Source organism: Tursiops truncatus, chromosome 3, assembly GCF_011762595.2.
Source record: "Tursiops truncatus isolate mTurTru1 chromosome 3, mTurTru1.mat.Y, whole genome shotgun sequence".
In the NCBI taxonomy this organism is placed as follows: Eukaryota; Metazoa; Chordata; class Mammalia; order Artiodactyla; family Delphinidae; genus Tursiops; species Tursiops truncatus.
In genome coordinates this window covers 160,863,005-160,886,791 of record NC_047036.1, presented here as the reverse complement: position 1 = coordinate 160,886,791, position 23,787 = coordinate 160,863,005, and the positions used below count along the sequence as shown (strand labels likewise).

General features: G+C 38.8%; 1 protein-coding gene and 1 long non-coding RNA gene across 2 annotated transcripts in view; one reads left to right on the top strand and one right to left on the bottom strand.

The window, feature by feature from the left end:
* ZNF14 (zinc finger protein 14) overlaps positions 1–15,851 on the top strand; it is a 25,378-nt gene extending 9,527 nt beyond the window's left edge. The window contains exons 2-4 of the mRNA XM_033854076.2: positions 12,764–12,890; positions 13,818–13,878; positions 14,258–15,851. Coding sequence (XP_033709967.1) covers positions 12,764–12,890; positions 13,818–13,878; positions 14,258–15,737 — 1,668 coding nt within the window. The 3' untranslated portion in view covers positions 15,738–15,851. The remainder of the gene's footprint in view (positions 1–12,763; positions 12,891–13,817; positions 13,879–14,257) is intronic.
* The window catches only part of LOC117311717 (uncharacterized), a 63,631-nt gene continuing 55,152 nt past the window's right edge, over positions 15,309–23,787 (bottom strand). Inside the window, exon 3 of the long non-coding RNA XR_004526008.2 lies at positions 15,309–23,787. This is a non-coding gene — a long non-coding RNA (uncharacterized lncRNA).

Sequence of the window (23,787 nt, the reverse complement as noted above, 5' to 3'; positions counted from 1 at the left end):
TGCATCTATCAAGATGACTGTGTGGTTATTATCCTTCATTTTGTTAACGTGGTGTATCACATTGATTGATACACAGCTGTTGAACCATCCTTGCATCCTTGGAATAAATCCCACATGAACATGGTGTGTGATCCCTTTAATTTGTTGTTGAACTTTGTATCATAATAGTTTCTTCAGGATTCTTATATTTACTTTCTTCCTGGCCTGTAATTTTCTTGTGGAGTCCTTGTCTGGTTTTGGTATGAGCAGAATGTTGGCCTTGTAAAATGAGTTTCGAAGTGTTCTGTCCTATTTTTTGGAAGAGTTTGCAAAGGATTGATATTAGTTTTCTCTAAATGTTTGTTAGAATTCACCAGTAAAGCTAGCTGGCCCTAGACTTTTCTTTGATGGGAGGTTTTAGATTACTGATTGAATCACCTTACTAGTAATTGGCCTTTTCAGATTTCCTATTTCTTCATGATTCAGTCTTGGGAGGTTGTATGTTTCTAGGAATTTCTTATAGGTTGTCCAATTTTGGGGGCATGTAATTGTTCATAGAAGTCTCTTCTGATCCTTTGTATTTCTGTGGTACCTGTTGTAACATTTCTCATTTCTGATTTTATTATTTGGATCTTCTCTTTTTTGTCTTCATGAGTCTAGCTAAAGGTTTTTCAGTTTATCTTTTCTTTCTTTTTTTCTTTTTTTTTTTTTTTTGCGATACGTGAGCCTCTCACTGTTGTGTCCTCTCCCGTTGCGGAGCACAGGCTCTGAATGTGCAGGCTCAGCGGCCATGGCTCACGGGCCCAGCTGCTCCGTGGCATGTGGGATCTTCCCGGACTGGGGCACGAACCCGTGTCCCCTGCATCGGCAGGCGGACTCTCAACCACTGCGCCACCAGGGAAGCCCTCGTTGTACTTCTGATGTGCATTTGTCTAACAATTAATGATGTTGAGCATCCTTTCATGTGTTTGTTAGGAATCTGTATATATTCTTTGGAGAAATGTCTATTTAGGTCTTCTGCCCATTTTTGGATTGGGTTGTTTGTTTTATTGATATTGAGCTGCATGAGCTGCTTGTATATTTTGGAAATAAATCCTTTCTCCATTACTTTGTTTGGAAATATTTTCTCCCATTCTGAGGGTTGTGTTTTCATCTTGTTTATGGTTTCCTTTGTTGTGCAAAGGTTTTTAAGTTTCATTAGGTCCCATTTGTTTCATTTTGTTTTTAATTCCATTTCTCTAGGAGGTGGGTCAAAAAGGATCTTGCTGTGATTTATGTCATAGAGTGTTCTGCCTATGTTTCCCTCTAAGAGTTTTATAGTGTTTGGCCTTACATTTAGGTCTTTAATCCATTTTGAATTTATTTTTGTGTATGATGTTAGGGAGTGTTCTATTTCATACTTTTACAGGTAGCTGTCCAGTTTTCCTAGCTCCACTTATTGAGAGGGCTGTCTTTTCTCCATTGTATATTCTTGCCTCTTTTATCAAAGATAGGGTGACCATAGGTGCGTGGGTTTATCTCTGGGCTTTCTATCCTGTTGCATTGATCTATATTTCTGTTTTTGTGCCAGTACCATATTGTCTTGATTACTATAGCTTTGTAGTGTAGTCTCAAGTCAGGGAGCCTGATTCCTCAGCTTCATTTTTCTTTCTCAAGATTGCTTTGTCTATTCGGGGTCTTTTGTGTTTCCATAGTAATTGTAAAATTTTTTGTTCTAGTTCTGTGAAAAATGCCACTGGTAGTTTGATGGAGATTGCATTGAATCTGTAGGTTTCTTTGGGTAGTATAGTCATTTTCAAAATGTTGATTCTTCAAATCCAAGAACATGGTGTGTATGTGTGTGTGTATGTGTGTGTGTGTGTGTGTGTGTGTATATATATATATATATATATATATATACACACACATACATACACACATATATATCCATCTGTTTGTATCATCTTTAATTTATTTCATTAGTGTCTTATAGTTTTCTGCATACAGGTCTTTTGTCTCCTTTGGTAGGTTTATTCCTAGGTATTTTACTCTTTTTGTTGCAGTGGTAAATGAGAGTGTTTCCTTAATTTTTCTTCCACACTTTTCATTGTTAGTATATGGGAATGCCAGAGGTTTCTGTGTATTGATTTTCCATCCTGCTACTTTACCAAATTCACTGATTAGCTCTAATAGTTTTCTGGTAGCATCTTTAGGATTCTCTATGTGTAGTTTCATGTCATCTGCAACCAGGGTCAGTTTTACTTCTTCTTTTCTGATTTGGATTCCTTTTATTTCTTTCTTTTCTCTTACTGCTGTGGCTAAAACTTCCAAATCTATGTTGAATAATAGTGGTGGGAGTGGGCAGCCTTGTCTTGTTCCTGATCTTAGAGGAAGTGGATTCAGTTTTTCACCGTTGAAAACAATGTTGGCTGTGTGTTTGTCATATATTGCCTTTATTATGTTGAGGTAAGTTCCCTCGATGCCTACTTTCTGGAGATTTTATCATAAATGGATAGATTTTATCATAAACGAATTTTGCTGAAAGCTTTTTCTGCATCTATTGAGATTATTGTATGGCTTTTATCCTTTGGTTTGTTAATATGGTGTATCACATTGATTGATTTGCGTATAGTCAAGAATCCTTGCATTCCTGGGATAAACCCCACTTGATCATGGTGTGTGATCCTTTTAAAGTGCTTTTGGATTCTGTTTGCTGGTATTTTGTTGAGGATTTTTGCTTCTATGGTCATCAGTGATATTGGCCTTTAGTTTTCTTTTTTTGTGACATCTTTGTCTGGTTTTGCTACCAGGGGTCCTCCCCTCTACTATGTTTTGGAAGAGTTGGAGAAGGATAGGTGTTAGCTCTTTGCTAAATATTTGATAGAATTCGCCTGTGACGCCATCTGGTCCTGGGCTTTTTTTTTTTTTTTGCGGTACGTGGGCCTCTAACTGCTGTGGCCTCTCCCACTGCGGAGCACAGGCTCCGGACGCGCAGGCTCAGCGGCCATGGCTCACGGGCCCAGCCCCTCCGCGGCATGTGGGATCTTCCCAGACCAGGGCACGAACCCGTGTCCCCTGCATTGGCAGGCAGACTCTTAATCATTGCGCCACCAGGGAAGCCCTGGTCCTGGGCTTTTGTTTGTTGGAAGATTTTTAGTCGCAATTTCAATTTCAGTGCTTGTGAGTGGCCTGTTTATATTTTCTATTTCTTCCTGGTTCAGTCTTGGAAGGTTGTGCTTTTCTAGAATTTGTCCATTTCTTCCAGATTGTCCATTTTATTTGCATATAGTTGCTTGTAGTAGTCTCTCATGATCCTTTGTATTTCTGCAGTGTCAGTTGTTTCTTCTCCTTTTTCATTTCTAATGCTGTTAATTTGAGTTTTTTCCCTTTTTTTCTTGATGAGTCTGGCTAATGGTTTATCAATTTTCTTTATCTTCTCAAAGAACCAGCTTTTAGTTTTATTGAGCTTTGCTATTGTTTCCTTCATTTCTTTTTCATTTATTTCTGATCTAATCTTTATGATTTCTTTCCTTATGCTAACTTTGGGGTTTTTTGTTCTTCTTTCTCTAATTGCTTAAGGTGTAAGGTTAGGTTGTTTATTTGAGGTAGGGTTGTATTGCTTGTTTCTTGTTTCTTGAGGTAGGATTGTATTGCTATAAATTTCCCTCTTAGAATTGTTTTTTCCTCCCATAGGTTTTGGGTTGTCGTGTTTTCATTGTCATTTGTTTCTAGGTATTTTTAGATTTCCTCTTTAATTTCTTCAGAGATCTCTTGGTTATTAAGTAGTGTATTGTTTCACCTCCATGTGTTTGTATTTTTTACAGATTTTTTCCTGTAATTGATATCTAGTCTCTTAGCATTGTGGTCGGAAAAGACACTTGGTACGATTTCAGTTTTCCTGTATTTACCAAGGCTTGATTTGTGATCCAAGCTATGATCTGTCCTGGAGAATGTTCCATGAGCACTTGAGAAGAAAGTGTATTTTGTTGTTTTTGGATGGAATGTCCTATTAATATCAATTAAGTCCGTCTTGTTTAATGTATCATTTGAAGCTTGTGTTTCCTTATTTTCATTTTGGATGATCAGTCCATTGGTGAAAGTGGGGTGTTAAAGTCCCCTACTATGATTGTGTTACTGTCGATTTCTCCTTTTATGACTGTTAGTATTTGCCTTATGTATTGAGGTGCTCCTATGTTGGGTGTGTAAATATTTACAATTGTTATATCATCTTCTTGGAGTGATCCCTTGATCATTATGTAGTGTCCTTCTTTGTCTTTTGTAATAGTCTTTATTTTAAAGTCTTTTTTGTCTGATATGAGAATTGCTACGCCAGCTTTCTTTTGGTTTCCCTTTGCATGGAATATCTTTTTCCATCCCCTCACTTTCCATCTGTATGTGTCCCTAGGTCTGAAGTGGCTCTCTTGTAGACAGCATATAAATGGGTCTTGTTTTTGTATCCATTCAGCCAGTCTGTGTCTTTTGGTTGGAGCATTTAATCCATTTACATTTAACGTAGTTATCGATATGTATGTTCCTATTACCATTTTCTTAATTGTTTTGGGTTTGTTATTGTAGGTCTTTTCCGTCTCTTGTGTTTCCTGCCTAGAGAAGTTCCTTTAGAATTTGTTGTAAACCTGGTTTGGTGGTGCTGAATTCTCTTAGTTTTTGGTTGTTTGTAAAGGTTTTAATTTCTCTGTCTAATCTGAATGAGATCGTTGCTTGGTTGAGTAATCTTGGTTGTAGGTTTCTCCCTTTCATCACTTTAAATACGTCCTGCCACTTCCTTCTGGCTTGCAGAGTTTCTGCTGAAAGATCAGCTGTTAACCTTATGGGGATTCCCTTGTATGTTATTTGTTGTTTTTCCCTTGCTGCTTTTAATATTTTTTCTTTGTATTTAATTTTTGATCATCTGATTAATATGTGTCTTGGCGTGTTTATCCTTGGATTTCTCTTGCATGGGACTTTCTCTGCTTCCTGGACTTGATTGACTATTTCCTTTCCCTTGTTAGGGAAGTTTTCAACTATAATCTCTTCAAATATTTTCTCAGTCCCTTTCTTTTTCTCTTCTTCTTCTGGGACCCCTATAATTTGAATGTTGATACATTTAATGTTGTCCTAGAGGTCTCTGAGACTGTCCTGAATTCTTCTCATTCTTTTTTCTTTATTCTGCTCTGCAGCAGTTGTTTACACTATTTTATCTTCCAGGTCACTTACCCTTTCTTCTGCCTCATTTATTCTGCTGTTGATTCTTTCCAGAGAGTTCTTGATTACATTTATTGTGGTGTTCATCGTTGTTTGTTTGCTCTTTAGTCCTTCTAGGTCCTTGTTAAACATTTCTTGTATTTTCTTCATTCTATGTCCAAGATTTTTGGGTCATCTTTTCTTTCATTACTCTGAATTCTTTTTCAGATAGGCTGCCTATTTCCTGTTAATTTGTTTGGTCTGGTGTGTTTTTACCTTGCTTCTTCATCTGCTGCATATTTCTCTCTCTTCTCGTTTTGTTTAACTTACTGTGTTTGGTGTCTCTTTTTTGCAGGCTACAGGTTCGTAGTTCATGTTGTTTTTGGTGTCTGCCCCCAGTGGGTAAGGTTGGTTCAGGGGCTTGTGTAGGCTTCCTGGTAGAGAAGACTGGTGCCTGTGTTCTGGTGGGTGGGGCTGTATCTTGTCTTTCTGGTGGGCAGGGCTGTGTCCAGTGGTGTGTTATGGGGTGTTTGGGAACTGAGTATGATTTTAGGCAGTCTTTCTGCTAATGGGTCAGGTTGTGTTCCTGTCTTGCTAGTTGTTTGGCTTGGGGTGTCCAGCACTGGAGCTTGCTGGCCATTGAGTGGAGCTGGGTCTTAGGGTTGAAACAGAGATCTCTGGAAGATTTCTCGCTGATTGATATTACATGGGGCCAGGAGGTCTCTGGTGGTCCAGTGAACTGAACTCGGCTCTCCCACCTCAGAGGCTCAGGCCTGGCACCAGGCCAGAGCACCAAGATCCTGTCAGCCACCCGGCCAGGTACGTGGGGAGTTTCTTGCCCTCTGGAAAGTCTGAGGTCTTCTGCCAGCATTTAGTAGGTGTTCTGTAGGAGTTGTTCCACATGTAGATGTATTTTTGGTGTATTTGTGTGGAGGAAGGTGATCTCCACATCTTATTCCTCCACCATCTCTACTGGATATCTGTCTTATATTTTATTTTTTTATTTTTTTATTTTTTTTCTGTCATATTTTAAAAGCTCTTAGTTTCATTGATTTTTTTTTTACTCTCAGTCTTTTTCATTTATTTCCACTGTGATCTTTGTTATTTCCTTCATTTTATTAACTTTGGCATTTGTTTTTTCTTTTTTTTCTAGCTCCTTGAGGTGTAAAGTTAGGTTTTTTGAGATCTTTTTTGTTTCTTGATTTATCATTGTCACTATGAACTTCCCTCTTGGAAATGCTTTTGCTGCATCCTGTAAGTTTCAGTATGTTGCACAATAGTCTCCCTTTATCTGCAGTTTTGCTTTTTACAGTTTCAGTTACCTGCAGTCAACTGTGCTCTGAAAATATTAAATGGAAAATTACAGAAATAAACATTTTAAAAATACATTAAACATTTTTTAAAATAAAGTTTTGAATTGTGCATTGTCCTGAGGAGTGTGAGAAAACTTTGTCCCGTCCTGCTACATGTTGCCTGGGATATGAATCATCCCTTTGTTCGTTGTATGCACTCTGTGTGTGCATGTGTATGTATAGGAATAAACATTATATTTGTGGGGTTAAGTACTCTTTATGGTTTCAGGCATCCACTCAGTGTCTTGGAATGTATCCCTCACAGATAATGGGGTTCTACTATATTTCCAATTCATTTGTCTAAGGTAATTTTTAAAATTTCTCTTTTGATTTCTTTAACCTATTGGTTGTTCAGTATCATGTTTAATCTCCACATGTGAATTTTCCAGTTTTCTTCTCATAATCGATTTCTAGTTGTATTGCATTGTGGTTGGGAAAGATGCTTAATGTGACTTTAATCTTAAATTTATTAAGACTTGTTTTGTGGTCTAACATATGCTGTCTCCTGGAGAATGTTCCGTGTGCCCTTGAGAAGATTGTGTATCTTTGTTGCTTTTGGACAGAATGACTGGCCTAATATGTCACTGAAGGCAAGTGTTTCTTTATTGATTTTCTGTCTGAATGATGTATCCACTGATGAAATTGGGATATTAAAGTCCCTTTCTGTTATTGTATGGCTTTCTACTTCTCCCTTTAGATCTGTTAAATTTTGTTTTATATATTCAGATGTTTCTATTTTGAGTGCATAAGTGTTTACAAATATTATATTCTCTTTTTGGATTTACCCCTTTATCATTATATAATGACCTTTTTTGTCCCTTATAACAGTCTTTGTCTTAAGTCTATTTTGACTGTTACAAGTATAGCTACCCCAGCTTTCTTCTGGTTTCCATTTGCATGGAATATTTTTTTTCCATTCTTTCAGTCTTTGTGTGCACTTTTATCTCAGGTGAGGTTTTTGTAGGCAGTATATAGGTGAGTCTTTTTTTTTTTTAAATCCATTCAGCCACTCTGTGTTTTGATGGGAGAATTTATTATTTCTTTTACATTTAAAGTAATTATTGATAGGTATGTCCTTATTGCTATTTTGTTCACTGTCTTCTGGCTGTTTTGTAATTCCTATTTTCCTGTCTTCTTCGCTTGCATAGATTCCTGTCTTTTTTGGTATGCTTAGATTCCTTATCTTTATATTTTGTGTATCTACCACAGGCATACCTCAGAGATATTGCAGGTTCAGTCCACTGCAATAAAGCAGTTATCACAATGAAGCAATTATCAAATGAATTTTGGTTTCCTAGTGTATATAAATCTATGTTTACCTTATATCAAGGTCTATTAAGTGTATAATAGTATTATGTATAAAAAGTGTACATACCTTACTTTTAAAATACTTTAGAGCTAAAAAATACCAATCATCGTCTGAGCCTTCAGTGAGTCATTGTAGAAACATCAAAGATCATGGATCACAGATCACCATAACAAATAGTATAATAATTTAATAATTTGAAAGGAGAAAGGGGAATCAAGATGACAGGGTAGGAGGATGTGGAACTCACCTACCCCTAAAAACACATCAAAAATCTTCTACAGTTCTCACAGAAAATTAACTGGAACCTGGTAGAAGAACTTTTTTTTTTTTGGCCCACGCCACACAGCTTGAAGGATCTTAGTTCCCCAACCAGGAATCGAACCCACGCCCCCTACAGTGGAAGTGCAGTCTTAACCACTGGACCACTAGGGAGGTCCTCAGAAGAACTTCTGTACAACCAAAGCTGCAAGAAAGATCTCCATGTAACTGGGTAGGACAGAAAAAAAGACATCAGGTTGGGATCTGTGCCCCTGGGAGGGATCTGAAAGGAAGAGAAGGTCCACACGGGCAGCCCCTCACCTTGGGGAGCAAGCAGGTGGAGCCACAGTCTGTGTGTCCCAGTCCTGGCATCCTGCAGAGAGGAGACTAGCTCCCTTGGCTGCTTGGAGAACCAGTAGGACAGTCAGAAGGGCTGGAGAGGCCAAGACACTACTCGCAAGGATTGTGCACATGCTGGCTTGTCAACAATCAGGGCAGAGAGAGCCTCGCCACTCCCCAGTCTGAATTGGGCAAATACCCTGGCCCTGCACACTCCACGCCACAGCCTGGTGGGAGATCTGGGCCAACTGGGCCCTAGGGAAAGATTTGGTCTGGACACAAAGACCAAGGGTCTTGGGTGTGATCTTGGTGGGGTGGCTGGAAGCAACCATTGTCCTTGCACACACACGGCAGCACCCCAGGAATCCCGGGCAGACAGGCCCTGGGAGAGGACTCAGTCTAGCTATGCAGAGACAGCCCCGAGAGCCTGGGGTGTGATCCAGCAGGGCAGCAGCAGACATTGTCATGCATACAGGAACATGCAGCAGCTCATCTCTCGTTGCCCATAACTGGCGATTCCCTATGCACAGGGCAAATGAGAACACCCACATCAAAGTGGGTAGAAGCTGAGGCACAATCTTACCATAACCAACCCCCCCCACATGGTACCCCACCTTCAGGAAGACACTCAAAACTCCAAGCTTCTCCTTGAGGAGCAAAGGGTTTAGACCCCACACTTGGCACCCCAGCTTTTAAGAGTCACACATGAAGACAAGCCCCCCAAACATCTAGCCACACAGCATGTGGGATCTTAGTTCCCTGATCAGGGATGGAACCCATGCCCCCTGCAGTGGAAGGGCAGAATCTTATAACCACTGGACCACCAGGGAAGCTCCAAAACATCTAGCTTTGAAAACCAGTGGGGCTTGTGTCCATGAGACCAACAAGGCTATAGTGAACTGAGAACAGTTCTTAAAGGGTCCTCTTTTCTAATGTTTCACCTGTTTATATCATTTTCAGACATAGCTTATTTTATTGCAATTCACTTTATTGCACTTTACAGGTAATGCATTTTTTGCAAGTTGAAGGTTGGTTGTAACCCTGTGTGAAGCAAATCTATTGGCACCTTTTTTTCAATAGCATTTGCTCACTTTGTGTGTCTGTCACATTTTGGTAATTCTCACAATATTTCAAATTTTTGTTACATTTGTTATGGTGGTGTGTGATCAGTAATCTTTGATGTTACTGCCATCACTTGCTGAAGGCTCTGATGATGGTTAGCATTTTTTAGCAATAAAGTATTTTTAAATTAAGGTATGTATATTGTATTTTTATACATAACGTTAGTGCACACTTAACAGAGTACAGAATAGTATAAACATAACTTTACATGCACTGGCAAACCAAAAAATTCATGTGATTTGCTTTATTGTGGTAGTCTGGAACTGAACCCTCATTGTCTCCAAGGTATGCCTGTACCTTCTAATGAATTTCTTTTACTGTTTCTTGTAAAACCAGGTGTATTGATATCAGAGTTCCTCAATTTTTCTCAGAAAGTATTTCTCCGTCACTTTTTTTTTTCCTGAGATGCAGCAGTCCTAGAGATTTTTTTTTTTATTACAAAGGCTTATCGGCTTTTTAATATTTTTTTATTGAAGTATAGTTGATTTATAGTGTGTGTTCATTTCAGGTATATGGCAAAGTTATTCAATTATTATATATATATTCAGTTATTTAATTTATATATATAATTATTTTCCAGATTCTTTTCCCATGTAGGTTATTACAAAATATTCTCCCTCACTTTTGAAGAATAATTTTGCTTGACACAGAGTTGTAGGATGGTGTTTTTTTACACTGTGCACTTTAAATATTTCATTCCATTCTCTTGCATAGTTGGGTTTTTTGTTGTTGTTGTTTTGTTTTTTGGTATGTGAATGTTTACAGCACCTTTATTCATAATCACCAAAACCTGGAAACAACTCAAATGTCATCTGGTGAATGAATAAATTATAGTACATCTGTACAATGCAATCCTACTCAGCAATAAAAAGTAATGAACTATTAATATATGCAACAACATGGGTAAATCTTATATATATATTTATTGCTAAGTGAAAGAACCCAGATTCCAAAGGATAGTTTGATTCCAGTTATATGATATTTCTTGCTTGCATAGTTTTTGAAAAGAGGTCTGATTTAATTCTTATCCTTAAGTAAAACTAAGGTTTGTTTTTTCCCTCTGGCTTCTTTCAGAATGTTCCCTTTGTCTTTGATTTTTCTCCAGTTGAAAATGATGTGCTTGGCAGTGAAGTTTTTGGTGTTGTTTTTTTGTTTTTCATGTTTTGTGTTTTTCTTAGTTTCCTGGATCTGCAGTTTGCTGACTATCACTAATGTTAGGAAAATCTCAGTGATGATTGCTTCACTTATTTTTTTTTCCTTTCTGCTTTTCTATCAGGTATTCTCATTGTGTGTATTTTACACCTGCTGTCATTGTCCCAAAGTTCTTAGATGTTGTATTCTTTTTTGTCTTTGCATTAGGCCCTGGTGAAATAGTCTCTTCTGAGGATAGGCCTTGTTAAGAATAGCTGTTTCAGGGCTTCCCTGGTGGCACAGTGGTTGAGAGTCCGCCTGCTGATGCAGGGGACATGGGTTCTTGCCCCAGTCCTGGAAGATCCCACATGCAGCGGAGCGGCTGGGCCCGTGAGCCATGGCCACTGAGCCTGCGCGTCTGGAGCCTGTGCTTCGCAACTGGAGAGGCCACAACAGTGAGAGGCCCACGTACAGAAAAAAAAAAAAAAAAAAGAATAGCTGTTTCAAAATAGCTTCTTTCTATCTTTCCGATTTTGGAAACTGGTTTGCTCTGTGTCTTCAGTTCTTTGGTTTTTTTCTTGTGAGGTTAGGAATGATAGTTTCTAAGTTCATTATACAATGAACAAGAAAAGAGAAGTCTCTGTCTCCAGTTTTTTATGTTTAACTGCTGACAGCTTTGAAGCCTCATCCCTCCTTCCTCCTCTTGTGACCCACATGTATCCATGATGACAGGAAAGCCTTAGTTTCCTTCCTTTGGCAGTGACAAGAGATTCAATTCATGCCTGCTTCTGCCCTTGTATGTGAACTCTCTCTTCAGTCCACCCACAACCTCAACTAAAAATTAAGTTCATGTACTTTTCCTTGCACTCTCAAGCCATTTCATGCCTTCTTGTGAGGCCTGCCTTACTCCTCAGAGACCTCAATTATGGAAGTAATAAACCCTTTTGTACACTATTGGCAGTGTGTGGTGTCATCAATTTACGTATTCCTATATTTAGGGCTGGGCCGTTATGCTTCTGTGCACCATGTGGGAGCTCAGAAATGAGACATGTTGGGAGGATTGCCTCTGGAGTGGCTGGCCAGGAAACTTCCACCTGAAATTAGAGAATGGAGGTTTTACATTCTTCGGAGGAAAGCGCTGTGAATCCTTTATGCATTATATAATCATGGGCAGATTCACCATCAGACCTTTATGGAGTGTAGTGAATTCCTGTGCAAAATGCAGCTCTTAACCTGTTCCTCAAGGTTATTTAGCAAGGGCTTTGACCAAAAAGAAATCTTTTGGCACTTCATCATTTCATTATGTGTGCTAAAAACTGGCGAGAAGCAGCTCTGAGGCTCATTGTGTATAGGGTTTTGTTGAGGTCTAAGTAGTTTTGTCTTTTTAGCATGTCATATCATGTGAAGTTGTCTGAGCCTTAACTTCTGAGTAACTTCCTAGCTCCATGAATGGGACAGAGAGAGAATGGAGAAACTGAGTCTGCAATAAATTTTACACAAGCTAAAAGTACTACTTCTTTACAAGAATATTTTAACCTAGCCAATTGCACCTGGCTATTTCTAATCACCTGGAGTAATTCTCAGGCCAGTATGGCAAACTGATCCTTTTCACAAGTTGGATTTCCACAGGCCTCCTGGACTGTCATGTTTGGTGATGGGAATAGAAGAAAAAGCTTCCAGTTCTTCACTGTGTCTTATTCCTTAAAAACTCCTGCATATTTGACCTCATACATCAGTGGAGTATACAGAGTTAAATGGTGTATAATAACAAGGAGATGAGTTTTTTTTCACAAGAGATTGATGTGTTTAAAATGATATTTGATTCATTTGTGTAGCATTTCTCTCATTTCTCCAAGGTGCTCTAGACCCTGACATCAGAGAGCAATAACATTTAAAGTGATCACAGTGAAAATGAATAAATAATTTGCACGTGTTCATTATGCTGTTAAATTCATGAAGAAGTAAGGACATAGAGTCAGTTTCTGATGACCAAGACATAAAATAAATGTTTGAAGGTGACAGAATTATATGTAATCTTCCTATAAATTGAGTATAAATCCCCAGTTCTGTCAGATTCACACATCTTACTGGAAACATATTTGGGATGTTTTAGGACTCAGTGACCTTCGAGGATGTGGCTGTGAACTTCACCCAGGAGGAGTGGGCTTTACTGAATCCTTCGCAGAAGAAACTTTACAGAGATGTGATGCAGGAAACCTTGAGGAACCTGGCCTCAATAGGTAAGCATGACAACATTCCTTCACTTCTTCAGTTAGAGAACAAGTATTTCTTGCCCATCAACACTGTTCCAAGATGTGGAATATGGAAAAGGAATACAGTAGTCCCCCCTTATCTGCAGGGGATACATTCCAAGACCACCAGTGGATGCCTGAAACTGCAGATAGTACTGAATCCTATACATACATACCTATGATAATAAATTTAATTTAGAAATTTGGTGCACAGTAAGAGATTGATAACGATAACTAAGAACAGAACACGTATAATAGACATGAACTTAACATGCATAAGTGTTAAGTGTCCATAACTTTTGCAGTTTGAGATGAGACAGCAAAACTAAGATCAATTTCTTTTTCCTTCTTCAAAATTTCATGATAGAAGTTTCATCTTTCCTATAGATCTTAGCAACATCAGTGTATGATTTTTTTCTTCCCTTAAATCAAGAACTTTCATTTTTTCACTTAAAGGGAGTACTTTATAACTTTTCTTTGGCATATCCTAATTACCAATATCATTATTCTTGCGCTTTGGGGCCATAATTAATTAAAATAAGGATTACTTGAACACAAGCACTGCAGTACCACCACAGTGATCTGAAAACTGAGATGGCTACTAAGTGACTGATGGGTAGGTAGCATATACAGCATGGATACACTGAACAAAGGGATGATTCACATCCTGGACAGGACAGAGCAGGACGTTGCAAGATTTCATCATACTACTTGGAAGGGAGCACAGTTTAGTATTTTCAGACTGCAATTGACCGTAGGTAACTGACACCACAGAAAGCAAAACTGTGGGTAAGGGGGGACTGCTGTACATTGGTAAATAAACTAAGCATGGTCACAGCTCATCGTGGACCTGGAATCTAATATTTTTCTATAATTTCCAATAATTTGCATTATTTTTCTGGGTCTGCATTTTAGGAAAAAAATGGGACAATCATAACATTGAAGATTGGTACAAAACCCAAGGGAGAAGACTAAGGTGAGTCACACACAGTAGATAGCAGTGTGCCACATGAGAATCCTGGTATGTCATAAACTTTTTAAAATAAACAAAAAAACAACCCCAGCTTCAAAGTTATCCTTAAATTTTTTTCACCAAAAACATTTACTTAAACATGACATAGATGTCCAGTGTTTTTGGAAACAATATTAAGAAACCCAATATATTAATATTACTGTTCTCATAATAGCTATGTCAAGTCCTCTTACAGAGCTTTCAGTATAAATCACCCTCAAAAAGTTCAGAAAGGGCAAAAAACCTTCACTTTTGCTATAAAATATAAAAATATAATTCTAATACCCTACTAATAAATATGAAATTGGTAAAGAAATCATTAATAATTTCTCATTTTTTACAGAAGTCATATGGTAGAAAAACTCTGTGAAAGCAAAGAAGGTAATCAAGATAGAGAAACTGTCAGCCAGATTCCAAATCTTAATCTGAACCAGGAAACTCTTTCTGGAGTAAAACCATGTGAATGTAATGTGTGTGGGAAAGTCTTCATGCGTCATTCATTCCTTAATAGACACATCAGATCTCACAGTGGACACAAACCATATGAGTATCATGAAGATGAGGAGAAGCCATATAAATGCAAGGAATGTGGGAAAGCCTTCAGTTACCGCAAATCTGTTCACAGACATGAAAGGACTCACACTGGAGAGAAACCCTATGAATGTAAGGAATGTGGTAAAGCCTTCACATGGCTCACAACCTTTCGAAGACACATGATAACACACACTGGAGAAGGACCCTATAAATGTAAGGAATGTGGAAAAGCCTTTAGTTGTTCCACTTCCTTTCGAGCACATGAAAGAACTCACACTGGAGAGAAACCCTTCGTATGTAAACAGTGTGGTAAATCCCTCAGGTCTCCTCTAGGTTTGCGAATACATGAAAGAAGTCACACTGGAGAAAAACCCTATGAATGTAAGCAGTGTGGTAAAGCCCTCAGTTGTCCCAGTTCCTTTCGAAGACATGAAAGGATTCACACTGCAGAGAAACAATATGAATGTAAACGATGTGAGAAAACCTTCAGTTCTCCTCTAGGTTTGCGAATACATGAAAGAATTCACACTGGAGAGAAACCCTATGAATGTAAGGAATGTGGTAAAGCCTTCATATCTCTTTCAAGCATTCGTACACACATGATAACACACACTGGAGATGGACCTTATAAATGTAAGGAATGTGGGAAAGCCTTCATTTGTCCCAGTTCGTTTCGATCACACGAAAGGACTCACACTGGAGAAAAACCATATGAATGTAAACAGTGTGGTAAAACTTTCAGTTGGCCCAGTTCCTTTCGAATACATGAAAGAACTCACACTGGAGAGAAACCCTATGAATGTGCAGAATGTGGGAAAACCTTCATTTATCGCACAACCTTTCAAGGACATGTGAGAAAGCACACTGGAGAGAAACCCTATAAATGTAAAGAATGTGGGAAAGCCTTCATTTCTCCCTCAAGTGTTCGAACACACATGATAATGCACACTGGAGATGGACCTTATAAGTGTAAGGAATGTGGGAAAGCATTCAATTTTCCCAGTTCATTTCGAATACATCAAAGAACTCACACAGGAGAGAAACCCTACGAATGTAAGCAATGTGGCAGAGCCTTCAGTTGTTACACATCCTTTCGAACACATGAAAAAACTCACACTGGAGAGAAACCTTATGAATGTACAGAATGTGGGAAAGCCTTCATTTATCGCACTACCTTTCGAGGGCACATGAGAATACACACTGGTGAGAAACCCTACAAATGTAGAGAATGTGGGAAAGCCTTCAGTCGACCCAATTCCTTTCGAAGGCATGAAAGATCTCATACTTAATAGAAACCTCTCTTGAATGTAAGCAATGTGGGGAAAACATCAGTTGGCCTTCATTCTTACATGTGAAAACTCCCACTGGAAAGAAACCCTGTATGTGTAAGAAATCTGAGAAAGCCTGATACAAATTAATCCATGTATAATGTTCCAGAAAAAAATAACATGAAAGAATAATTTTTAGAGTTATATTGTCTTTATCAGTGCCTCATTCTTAAAGGGGATCTCTCGACTGGATATTTACTACTTACACGTTCAAAAATGAACACTGAAGTGAGAGAATTCTGTAAGTACTCTGTAAGCAATACTACATAATGATTAACAGGTATTGTTTTGTCCTTAAATCAATTAACATTTTTCTCTTTTCATTTTGAAGCCTGTTTGTTCCATGGTTGAATTGACATGTATTTCTAATATGCAGGTTGGTTTAATTTTTATGTTTTGATTGTTTTGTGTGGGGCTATTGATAAGTGACATTTTGGTATTTGTTGGGATTTTCGTACTGGCCTCCTGTAGTGCCAGGTATTGGATATTCCTTACCCATATATAGTCCATCCTTCTTATGAGAAAATCTACTCTTGTTTTGGCTAGAAAAGCCTTGTTTCATTTTCCTTGCTAGTAAAAGATGGCATAAATTTGTAAATATCATAGTGTATATAGTCTCATGTGAATTTCTATGTTTTGCCCTTTGCTCTTTGTCATTCCTTCCGGCTAGGATTTGAATAATAAAGAGTTTGCATTAACACATTATTGACCAGGGGATTTTTGCAGAAACTAACACCTGTGGCCAGCAATTTGTTACATAAATGAATATTGAAACACCCACGTTTGAGTAAATATCAACAACTTTTTTTGCACTTAATGTATTTATTTGAAACTTTGTACATGTCTTACTAAAGCATTCTAATATTTCTTTAGAGTGTGATAGGTGTATAGCAAGCACCTCTGTGCAGGGGAACAGAACGTCTATTACAAACATACTGTGTTTCACTGCACTTTCCCCTAGAAGAGCAGGCTTTCTGGCGGCATTTTTTTTGGTCCTATGGATATTATTTCCTCTAGAATATGTTCTTTTATTTTACTTGATAGTCAACAAGGTGGATCTTAGCGGGGTACTCTTTCAGTCTGTATGTGTCCCTAGATCTGAAGTGGGTCTCTTGTGGACAGCATATATATGGGTCGTTTTTGTATTTATTCAGCCAATCTATGCCTTTCGGTTGGAGTATTTAATCCATTTACATTTAAGGTTAATTATCAGTATGTATGTCCTTATTGCCATTTTGTTAAATGTTTTGGATTTGTTTTTTTAGGCCTTTTTTCTTCCTTCCCTCTTTTATTCTCTTCTCTTGTGATTTGATGACTATCATTAGTGTTGTGTTTGGATTCTATTTTCTTTCTTGTTTGTATATCTATTATAGATTTTGAGGTTTTGATATAGTAGTCTATATATATATATATATATATATATACACACACACATATATATAGTGCTGTATATATGTATGTAACATGTATATATATGTGTATATGTATACATATATATGTTTTAAGTTGATCTCAATTTCAAATGCATTTCGAATATCCTGCATTTGTACTCTCCTCCTCTCATGATTACTGGTTTAGATTTCATATTTGTGTGTGGATGACTTCCTACTTTTATTCTATGTTTGCCTTTACTGGAGAGCTTTCCCATTTCATAATTTCCTTGTTTCTAGTTATGGCCTTTTCCTTTCCTCTTAGAGAAGTTCCTTTAACATTTGTTGTAAAACTGATTTGGTGTTACTGAATTCTTTAGCTTTTGCTTGTCTCTAAAACTTTTGATTTCTCTGTCAAATCTGAATGAGAGCCTTGCTGGGTAGAGTATTCTTGGTTGTAGGTTCTTCCCTTTCATCACTTTAAATATATCATGCCACTCCTTTCTGTCCTGCAGAGTTTCTGCTGAAAAATCAGCTGATAATTTTATGGGAATACTCTTGTATGTCATTTGTTGCTTTTCTCTTGTTGCTTTTAATATTTTCACTTTATTTTTACTTTTTGTCAATTTGATTTCTATGTGTCTCAGCATGTTCCTCCCTGGGTTAATCCTGTATGGGACTCTCTGTGCTTCCTGAACTTGGGTGACTGTTTCCTTTCCTGTGTTAGGGAAGTTTTCAGCTATTATCTCTTCAAGTATTTTCTCAGACCCTATCTGTCTCTCTTCTCCTTCTGGGACCACTATAATGTGAATGTTGGTGTTTGACATTGTCTCAGAAGTCTCTTAAACTGTCCTCATTTCTTTGCATTCTTTTTTCTTTATTCTGTTCCATGGCAGTGATTTCCACCACTCTGTCTTCCAGCTCACTTATCTGTCCTTCTGCCTCATTAATTCTGCTGTCGATTCCTTCTAGTGTATTTTTCGTTTCAGTTTTTATATTCTTCAACTCTGATTGTTCTTTATGTTTTCTCTTTGTTGAAAACTTCTTGTAAATTGTCACTCTGTGCATCCATTCTTCTCCCAAGTTCTTGGATCATCTTTACGATCATTACTCTGACACTTTCTCAGGTAGATTGCTTATCTACATGTCACTTCGTTTTTCTTCAGGGTTTTATCTTGTTCCTTTGTTTGGAACACATTCCTGTGCTCTCTCATTTTGTCTAAATTTCTACTTGTATATTTATGTATGTGGAAGGTTAGTTATGCTTCTCAACCTTGGAGAAGTGGTCCTCTGTAGGGGATGTCATATATATCCAGCAGTACACTACCTTCTCATCACCCAAGGTCCAGGGACCATCTGGTGCCAAGATTGGTTCTGAACTGTTTGTGAACTCAGTTCCACAGGCTGCAGGACTATAGTTTTCTTGCTTCTGGTATCTGTCCCCCAATGAGTGAGGCTGGTCTAGAGGCTTGTGCAGGCTTCCTGGTGGAAGTGGCTGGTGCCTGTCCACTGATAGTTGGAGCTGGTTCTTGGCCATCTGGTGGACAGGGCCATGTCAAGCAGCATGTCTAGAGGTGGCTGTGGGCTTAGGAAGTCTTTAGGCAGCCTGTCTGCTGATGGGTGGGGTTGTGTTTGCACCCTTTTTTTGTTTGGCCTAAGGCATCCCAACACTGGAGCCTACAGACTGTTGGAGGGGCCAGGTCTTGGTGCCAAGTACCAAAGATGTCTGCCTCCAGCCAGAATTCACATAGATGAATGCTCCCTGCTATGTCTACCACCAGCTTTTATGACCCCAGAGAGAGCCACAGCTGGCCCCTATCTCCCCAGGAGACCCTCCAATACCAACTAGGTCTGGTCCAGGCTCCTATGAAGTCACTGCTTTTGCCCTGGGTCCTTGTGCATGCAAGACCTTGTGTGTGCCCTTCAAGAGTGGAGTCCTGTGGAGCTTCAGCCATCAAGACCCACTGGCCTTCAAAAGGTAAATGCTCTGGGTGCTCCTCCTCCCATTGCCAGACACTCAGGCCGGGAGCCTGACATGGAGCTCAGAACCCTCACTCCTATGGGAGAACTTCTGCAATATAATTATTCTCCAGTTTGTTGGTTGCACACTTGTGGGGGTTGGGACTTGATTATATTGCAAGTGTGCCCCTCCTACCATCTCACTGTGGTTTCTTCTTTGTCTTTGGTTGTAGAATATCTTTTTGGTAGGCTCTGGTCTTTTTTATTGATGGTTGTTCCACCATTAGTTGTGATTTTGGTGTTCTCGTGAGAGGAGGTGAGCTCAAGGTTCTTCTACTCCACCATCTTGTCTTGACCACCATTTAAATCTTCAATCTTCCACCCCAAGTGTTCCCATCTTCTTTTTCTTGTCCTGTCAGGAATACCTAGCCTCTTAATAGTTCTATAAACATATAGGATATTTGTAACATGTTGATAATTAAACCAGAATTGGGATGTACATGCCAAAACTGCCCAGTTGTTTGTGTGGTCACTTCTAAAGAACTGTTCTGCTTCATCCTCGATCTGACTAGCAGCCAAGCTACCAAAGGGCAAGAGCAATGACCCTACCAGGACACTCAAACCCTGGCTGAGAAAATAGGTGTCTACCATATTTTTCTTGTTGATGTTTTAATCACTTTAACCCTGCTAGTCTTCTCACCTCCATCACCAATGAAGTCAATTTCTCATGGCTCACCAAAGATTCTTATTTAAAAGGCAATAATGGCAAATATTGTTCTCCCTATGCTACAGCAACTTCCATTGATACTGCTGAGGCAGCACCTTTACCTATGACTACTTTTCCCAAAGAGGCTGAATTATGTACTCTGATATGGTTTTGTACTTCAGCCAAGGACAAAACTGCCAATGTCTATATTGATAGTACATAAGCTTTTGGAGTGGCTCATGATTTTGGAAAGTTTTAGAAGCAATGTGACTCCTTACTTCCAGGGAAAATAAAATTTTAAATGGCCCCTATGTTCAGGAATCATTGGATGCAGCACTTCAAACTGACACTTCAGCTATTATTAATATTTCAGGTCATCCTAAACTTGACTCTCTGAAAGCTAGGGATATCACCTTGCTGACATTTCCACAAGGAATGCTGCCCTTTAAGGACCCAACGGCAGCCAAAACTCTCATGGTCCAAAGGGATATTTCTCTAAATTACAACACAGAAAATCTCACTAGAGAAGCAGTGATCCTCAGAAAAGGAAAAGCAAGATGGAAATTCAACAACTGTTGGTTTGATAAAAGAGAAAACTAGGTTTGGGCCTAACACTCTAAAATTCTCATTCCTCACCCCTGTGCCTGCATTAAACCATAGGTTTATTGACAAGATAACAATGTTCATGAATCAATATTTGTGGGGAATTATTTAAAATCCTGCAAAAATGCCTAACTCAGTTGATCCACTTGTCCAAAGCTCAACCCAGGGAAGCTTGCTCATACTGTTTCCTGATTTTTTAAACTGATTAATTAACCATTTGAGGTCTGGCACATGAATTTCATACAACTTCCCCAGTCTTGTGGATATAAATATGTTTTAGTCATGGCCTGTTCAACACTGAACTGAAGCCTTCCCTTGCAGGCAGGTTACTCCCTCTTTTGTGGCTTAAAACCATTAGGAAAAGATTGTCCCCACCTGGGAAACTCTTCTCTAACTGCATAAAGGACAAAGAATCCTTTTTAGTGGTCAAGTACTTCAACACATCTGTGCTGTTTGGTCAGTTTTACAAAACTGTCACTGCACTTACTACCCTCATTCCTCTGGTTTAGGTGAAGGCATGAAGTCCCAATTGGAAAATTGTAGAGGCCCTCCAAATAACTTGGCCAAAAGCATTGCTATAAATTCTCCTCTTGGAACTCATAAATGCTCATTGTTTGAGATAGCCACAGGATACCCAATGCACTTGACTCTTGCCTCTTTTGACCCACAACTGCTAAATGGAGAGGTACTCTAATATTGTGAAGTCCTAATTTCTTCTACTAAAAGTAAGCATGTTTCGGTAAAGCGATCTTTTCACAGTGCACTCATGGGAGACAAAGGTCTTAAGCCTCACACTTGCAACCTGGATATTTGGGGATTTTAGAAATGAAATCTCCAGAACAGGGGTGTGCAACCCCCGGGCCACAGACCAGTACCGGTCCGCAGCCTGTTAGGAACAGGCCAAACAGCAGGAGGTGAGCGGCGGGTGGGCGAGCAAGCGAAGCTTCATCTGCCGCTCCCCATCACTCGCATTACCGCCTGAACCATCCCCCTGCCCCCATCCGTCTGTAGAAAAATTGTCTTCCATGAAACGGTCCCTGGTGCCAAAAAAGTTGGGGACAGCTGCTCCAGAAGGACTATCTTCAAACTCGCTTGTAAGGCTTCTATCAGGTACTGATAACCAACCTTTGTGTCACCAAATTTCAGGAAATAGACTCTTGGATTCACAAACACACCTAAAGAAAGCACGAAACTTTGACTCAAACTGACAGCCATCTGTTGACCTGAAAGCAAAGATTTCCCAGAACTGAAGCAGCTGACATCTGATGAGATAGCTTTCCCAAGATATATAGACCAGGTCTGTTGGAAGTTCCTCTTTGATGACGACACAATGCTAAAGATGATCACCAATCTCTGTAATCTTGTTAACTTAGGGACTTCACATAATAAGTACTTCAGCGTTCTCCTTCTTACAACTCCCTGTGATTCAGATGTGAACGTCAATAGGTTTCAAATCTGTGCAATTTCCATTTGATGTAGGACAGTACATCCAGGAATGTCCTTCTTTGCATTGAGGGATAAAAAGTCACTGGAACCAGAAAACCTGACTCTCAATCAGTGATGCTTTCAGAGAACAATCTTGATCAAAAGGGAGAAATTGTCAAGAAATAATAAAAGGAAATCTCACTTAAAATAGTCTGGATGTCAGGCAGGGAAGCTTTTCACACCTATAAAAATAACAGAGCCCAAAACGAAAAAGACTTCCTCTTCTTCCTTCAAGAGCTCAGCCAATAAGAAACTGTCACAACTTACCCAATGAAAAGCTACTGTACTTCAAACTCTTAATTTTTCCAGTGGACTCTGTTTACTAGAGCTATCTCAACTTCATTTGCCCCTATTTAAAACAGCTCTCTCCATTTTTTGTGGGGGACATGCACATGTCTCACCATGGTTGCAAATCTGGAAATGCAGTTACTTCTTGATCTTGACTAACCTCATGTTTGCTAAAGAAACAACTAGTCATCTATTTGTTTTATGTCAACAGAATATAAAGCAAACTAGTATTTGTGAGGGAAACAAGAAATTACCTTATTGGTTTCATGAAACCAATTGAAACTATATACAAAAATTTTATCATTGTGGCTGTGTCAGTTTGGTCCAACACTCACTGCTTATTTTAATATCACAGTCACTATTGTATCATACTCATTGCCAGGGTGAATTAATTTATCACATCAACTACCATATCCTAGTTTTCGTTTCATTTTTATTATCACTTGATATTTTCTCTCATTCTTCCTACACTAATCAAGAGTGTACCAATTAAGAGTGGATATCTAAGTGAAATAGAAACTATAGGCTTCCTAGATAAATATTTAATTAATGGGATCAAGTGAAGCACCTAAAAGACCTTAATGTACTTTTAGGCTACTTCCATCAAGTTTTTGCATTCTTTGTGACTTTGGATTTACATTTAAATCATTTAAATTATTTTATACATCAGGAAATTTGAGTTCTCATTGTTTGGAATTGTTAGAAAAACCTATGAATTAGTAGGGACTATTATGTAAAAATTGACTAATTTTTGTCCATCTGTTTTGGCAATATAGAGAGAATACTTGATTTTATTTTAGTTGCTATGAAATAAGAAGATGGTGAAAATAATGTCATCTCAGGGGAAGACATTATCTTAGTTGACTTCTCAGAGTATCCCCAGGTTGAGTTCATCCTTTCTTTGTTTCTGGGTTCTACGTGATGACACTCACAGGCAACGCAGCCATCATCTTAATTTCCCTCCTGGATAGCAGGCTCCACACCCCAAGGTACTTCTTCTTCCCAAATCTCTCAATTTTGGACATGCATTTTACTAACTGCATTGTTCCTCAAATAATGGTAAGCTTGTGGAGAAGTTAAGAATATCAGCTACATAAGCTGCATTGTTCAGTATTCTGTGGCTTTGGCTTTTGGCTCCATGGAGTGTGTGCTTTTTACTGTATTGGTTGTTGACCATTATGTTGTCATCTGCTGGTCCCTCCACTCTGCTACAATCATGCACCAACAGATCTGTCACCTTCTTGCAGCCATGTCCTTGTTTACAGGGCTTGCCAACTCTCTCCTTCAGGCTTCACTGTCCATTGTTTGGCCTCTATGTGACCACTGCTGTGTGGATTATTTTCTTTTTGATGTCCTGGTCATTATCAAGCTCCTTGTGGACACTGATCCAACTGAATTGAAGATGTTATGTTAATCACTCACTGATCACTCATTGAATATCCTTACTATTCTAGCCTGCATCATCATTACTTCCTATGCCTGAACAACCATGTATGTTGTGGGAATGCCCTCTGCTGGCAAATAAACACTGGAACTTGTGCATCCCACCTGAGGGTCATCTTACTGTTCCCTAGAACCATCACGTTCATGTATATTCAGC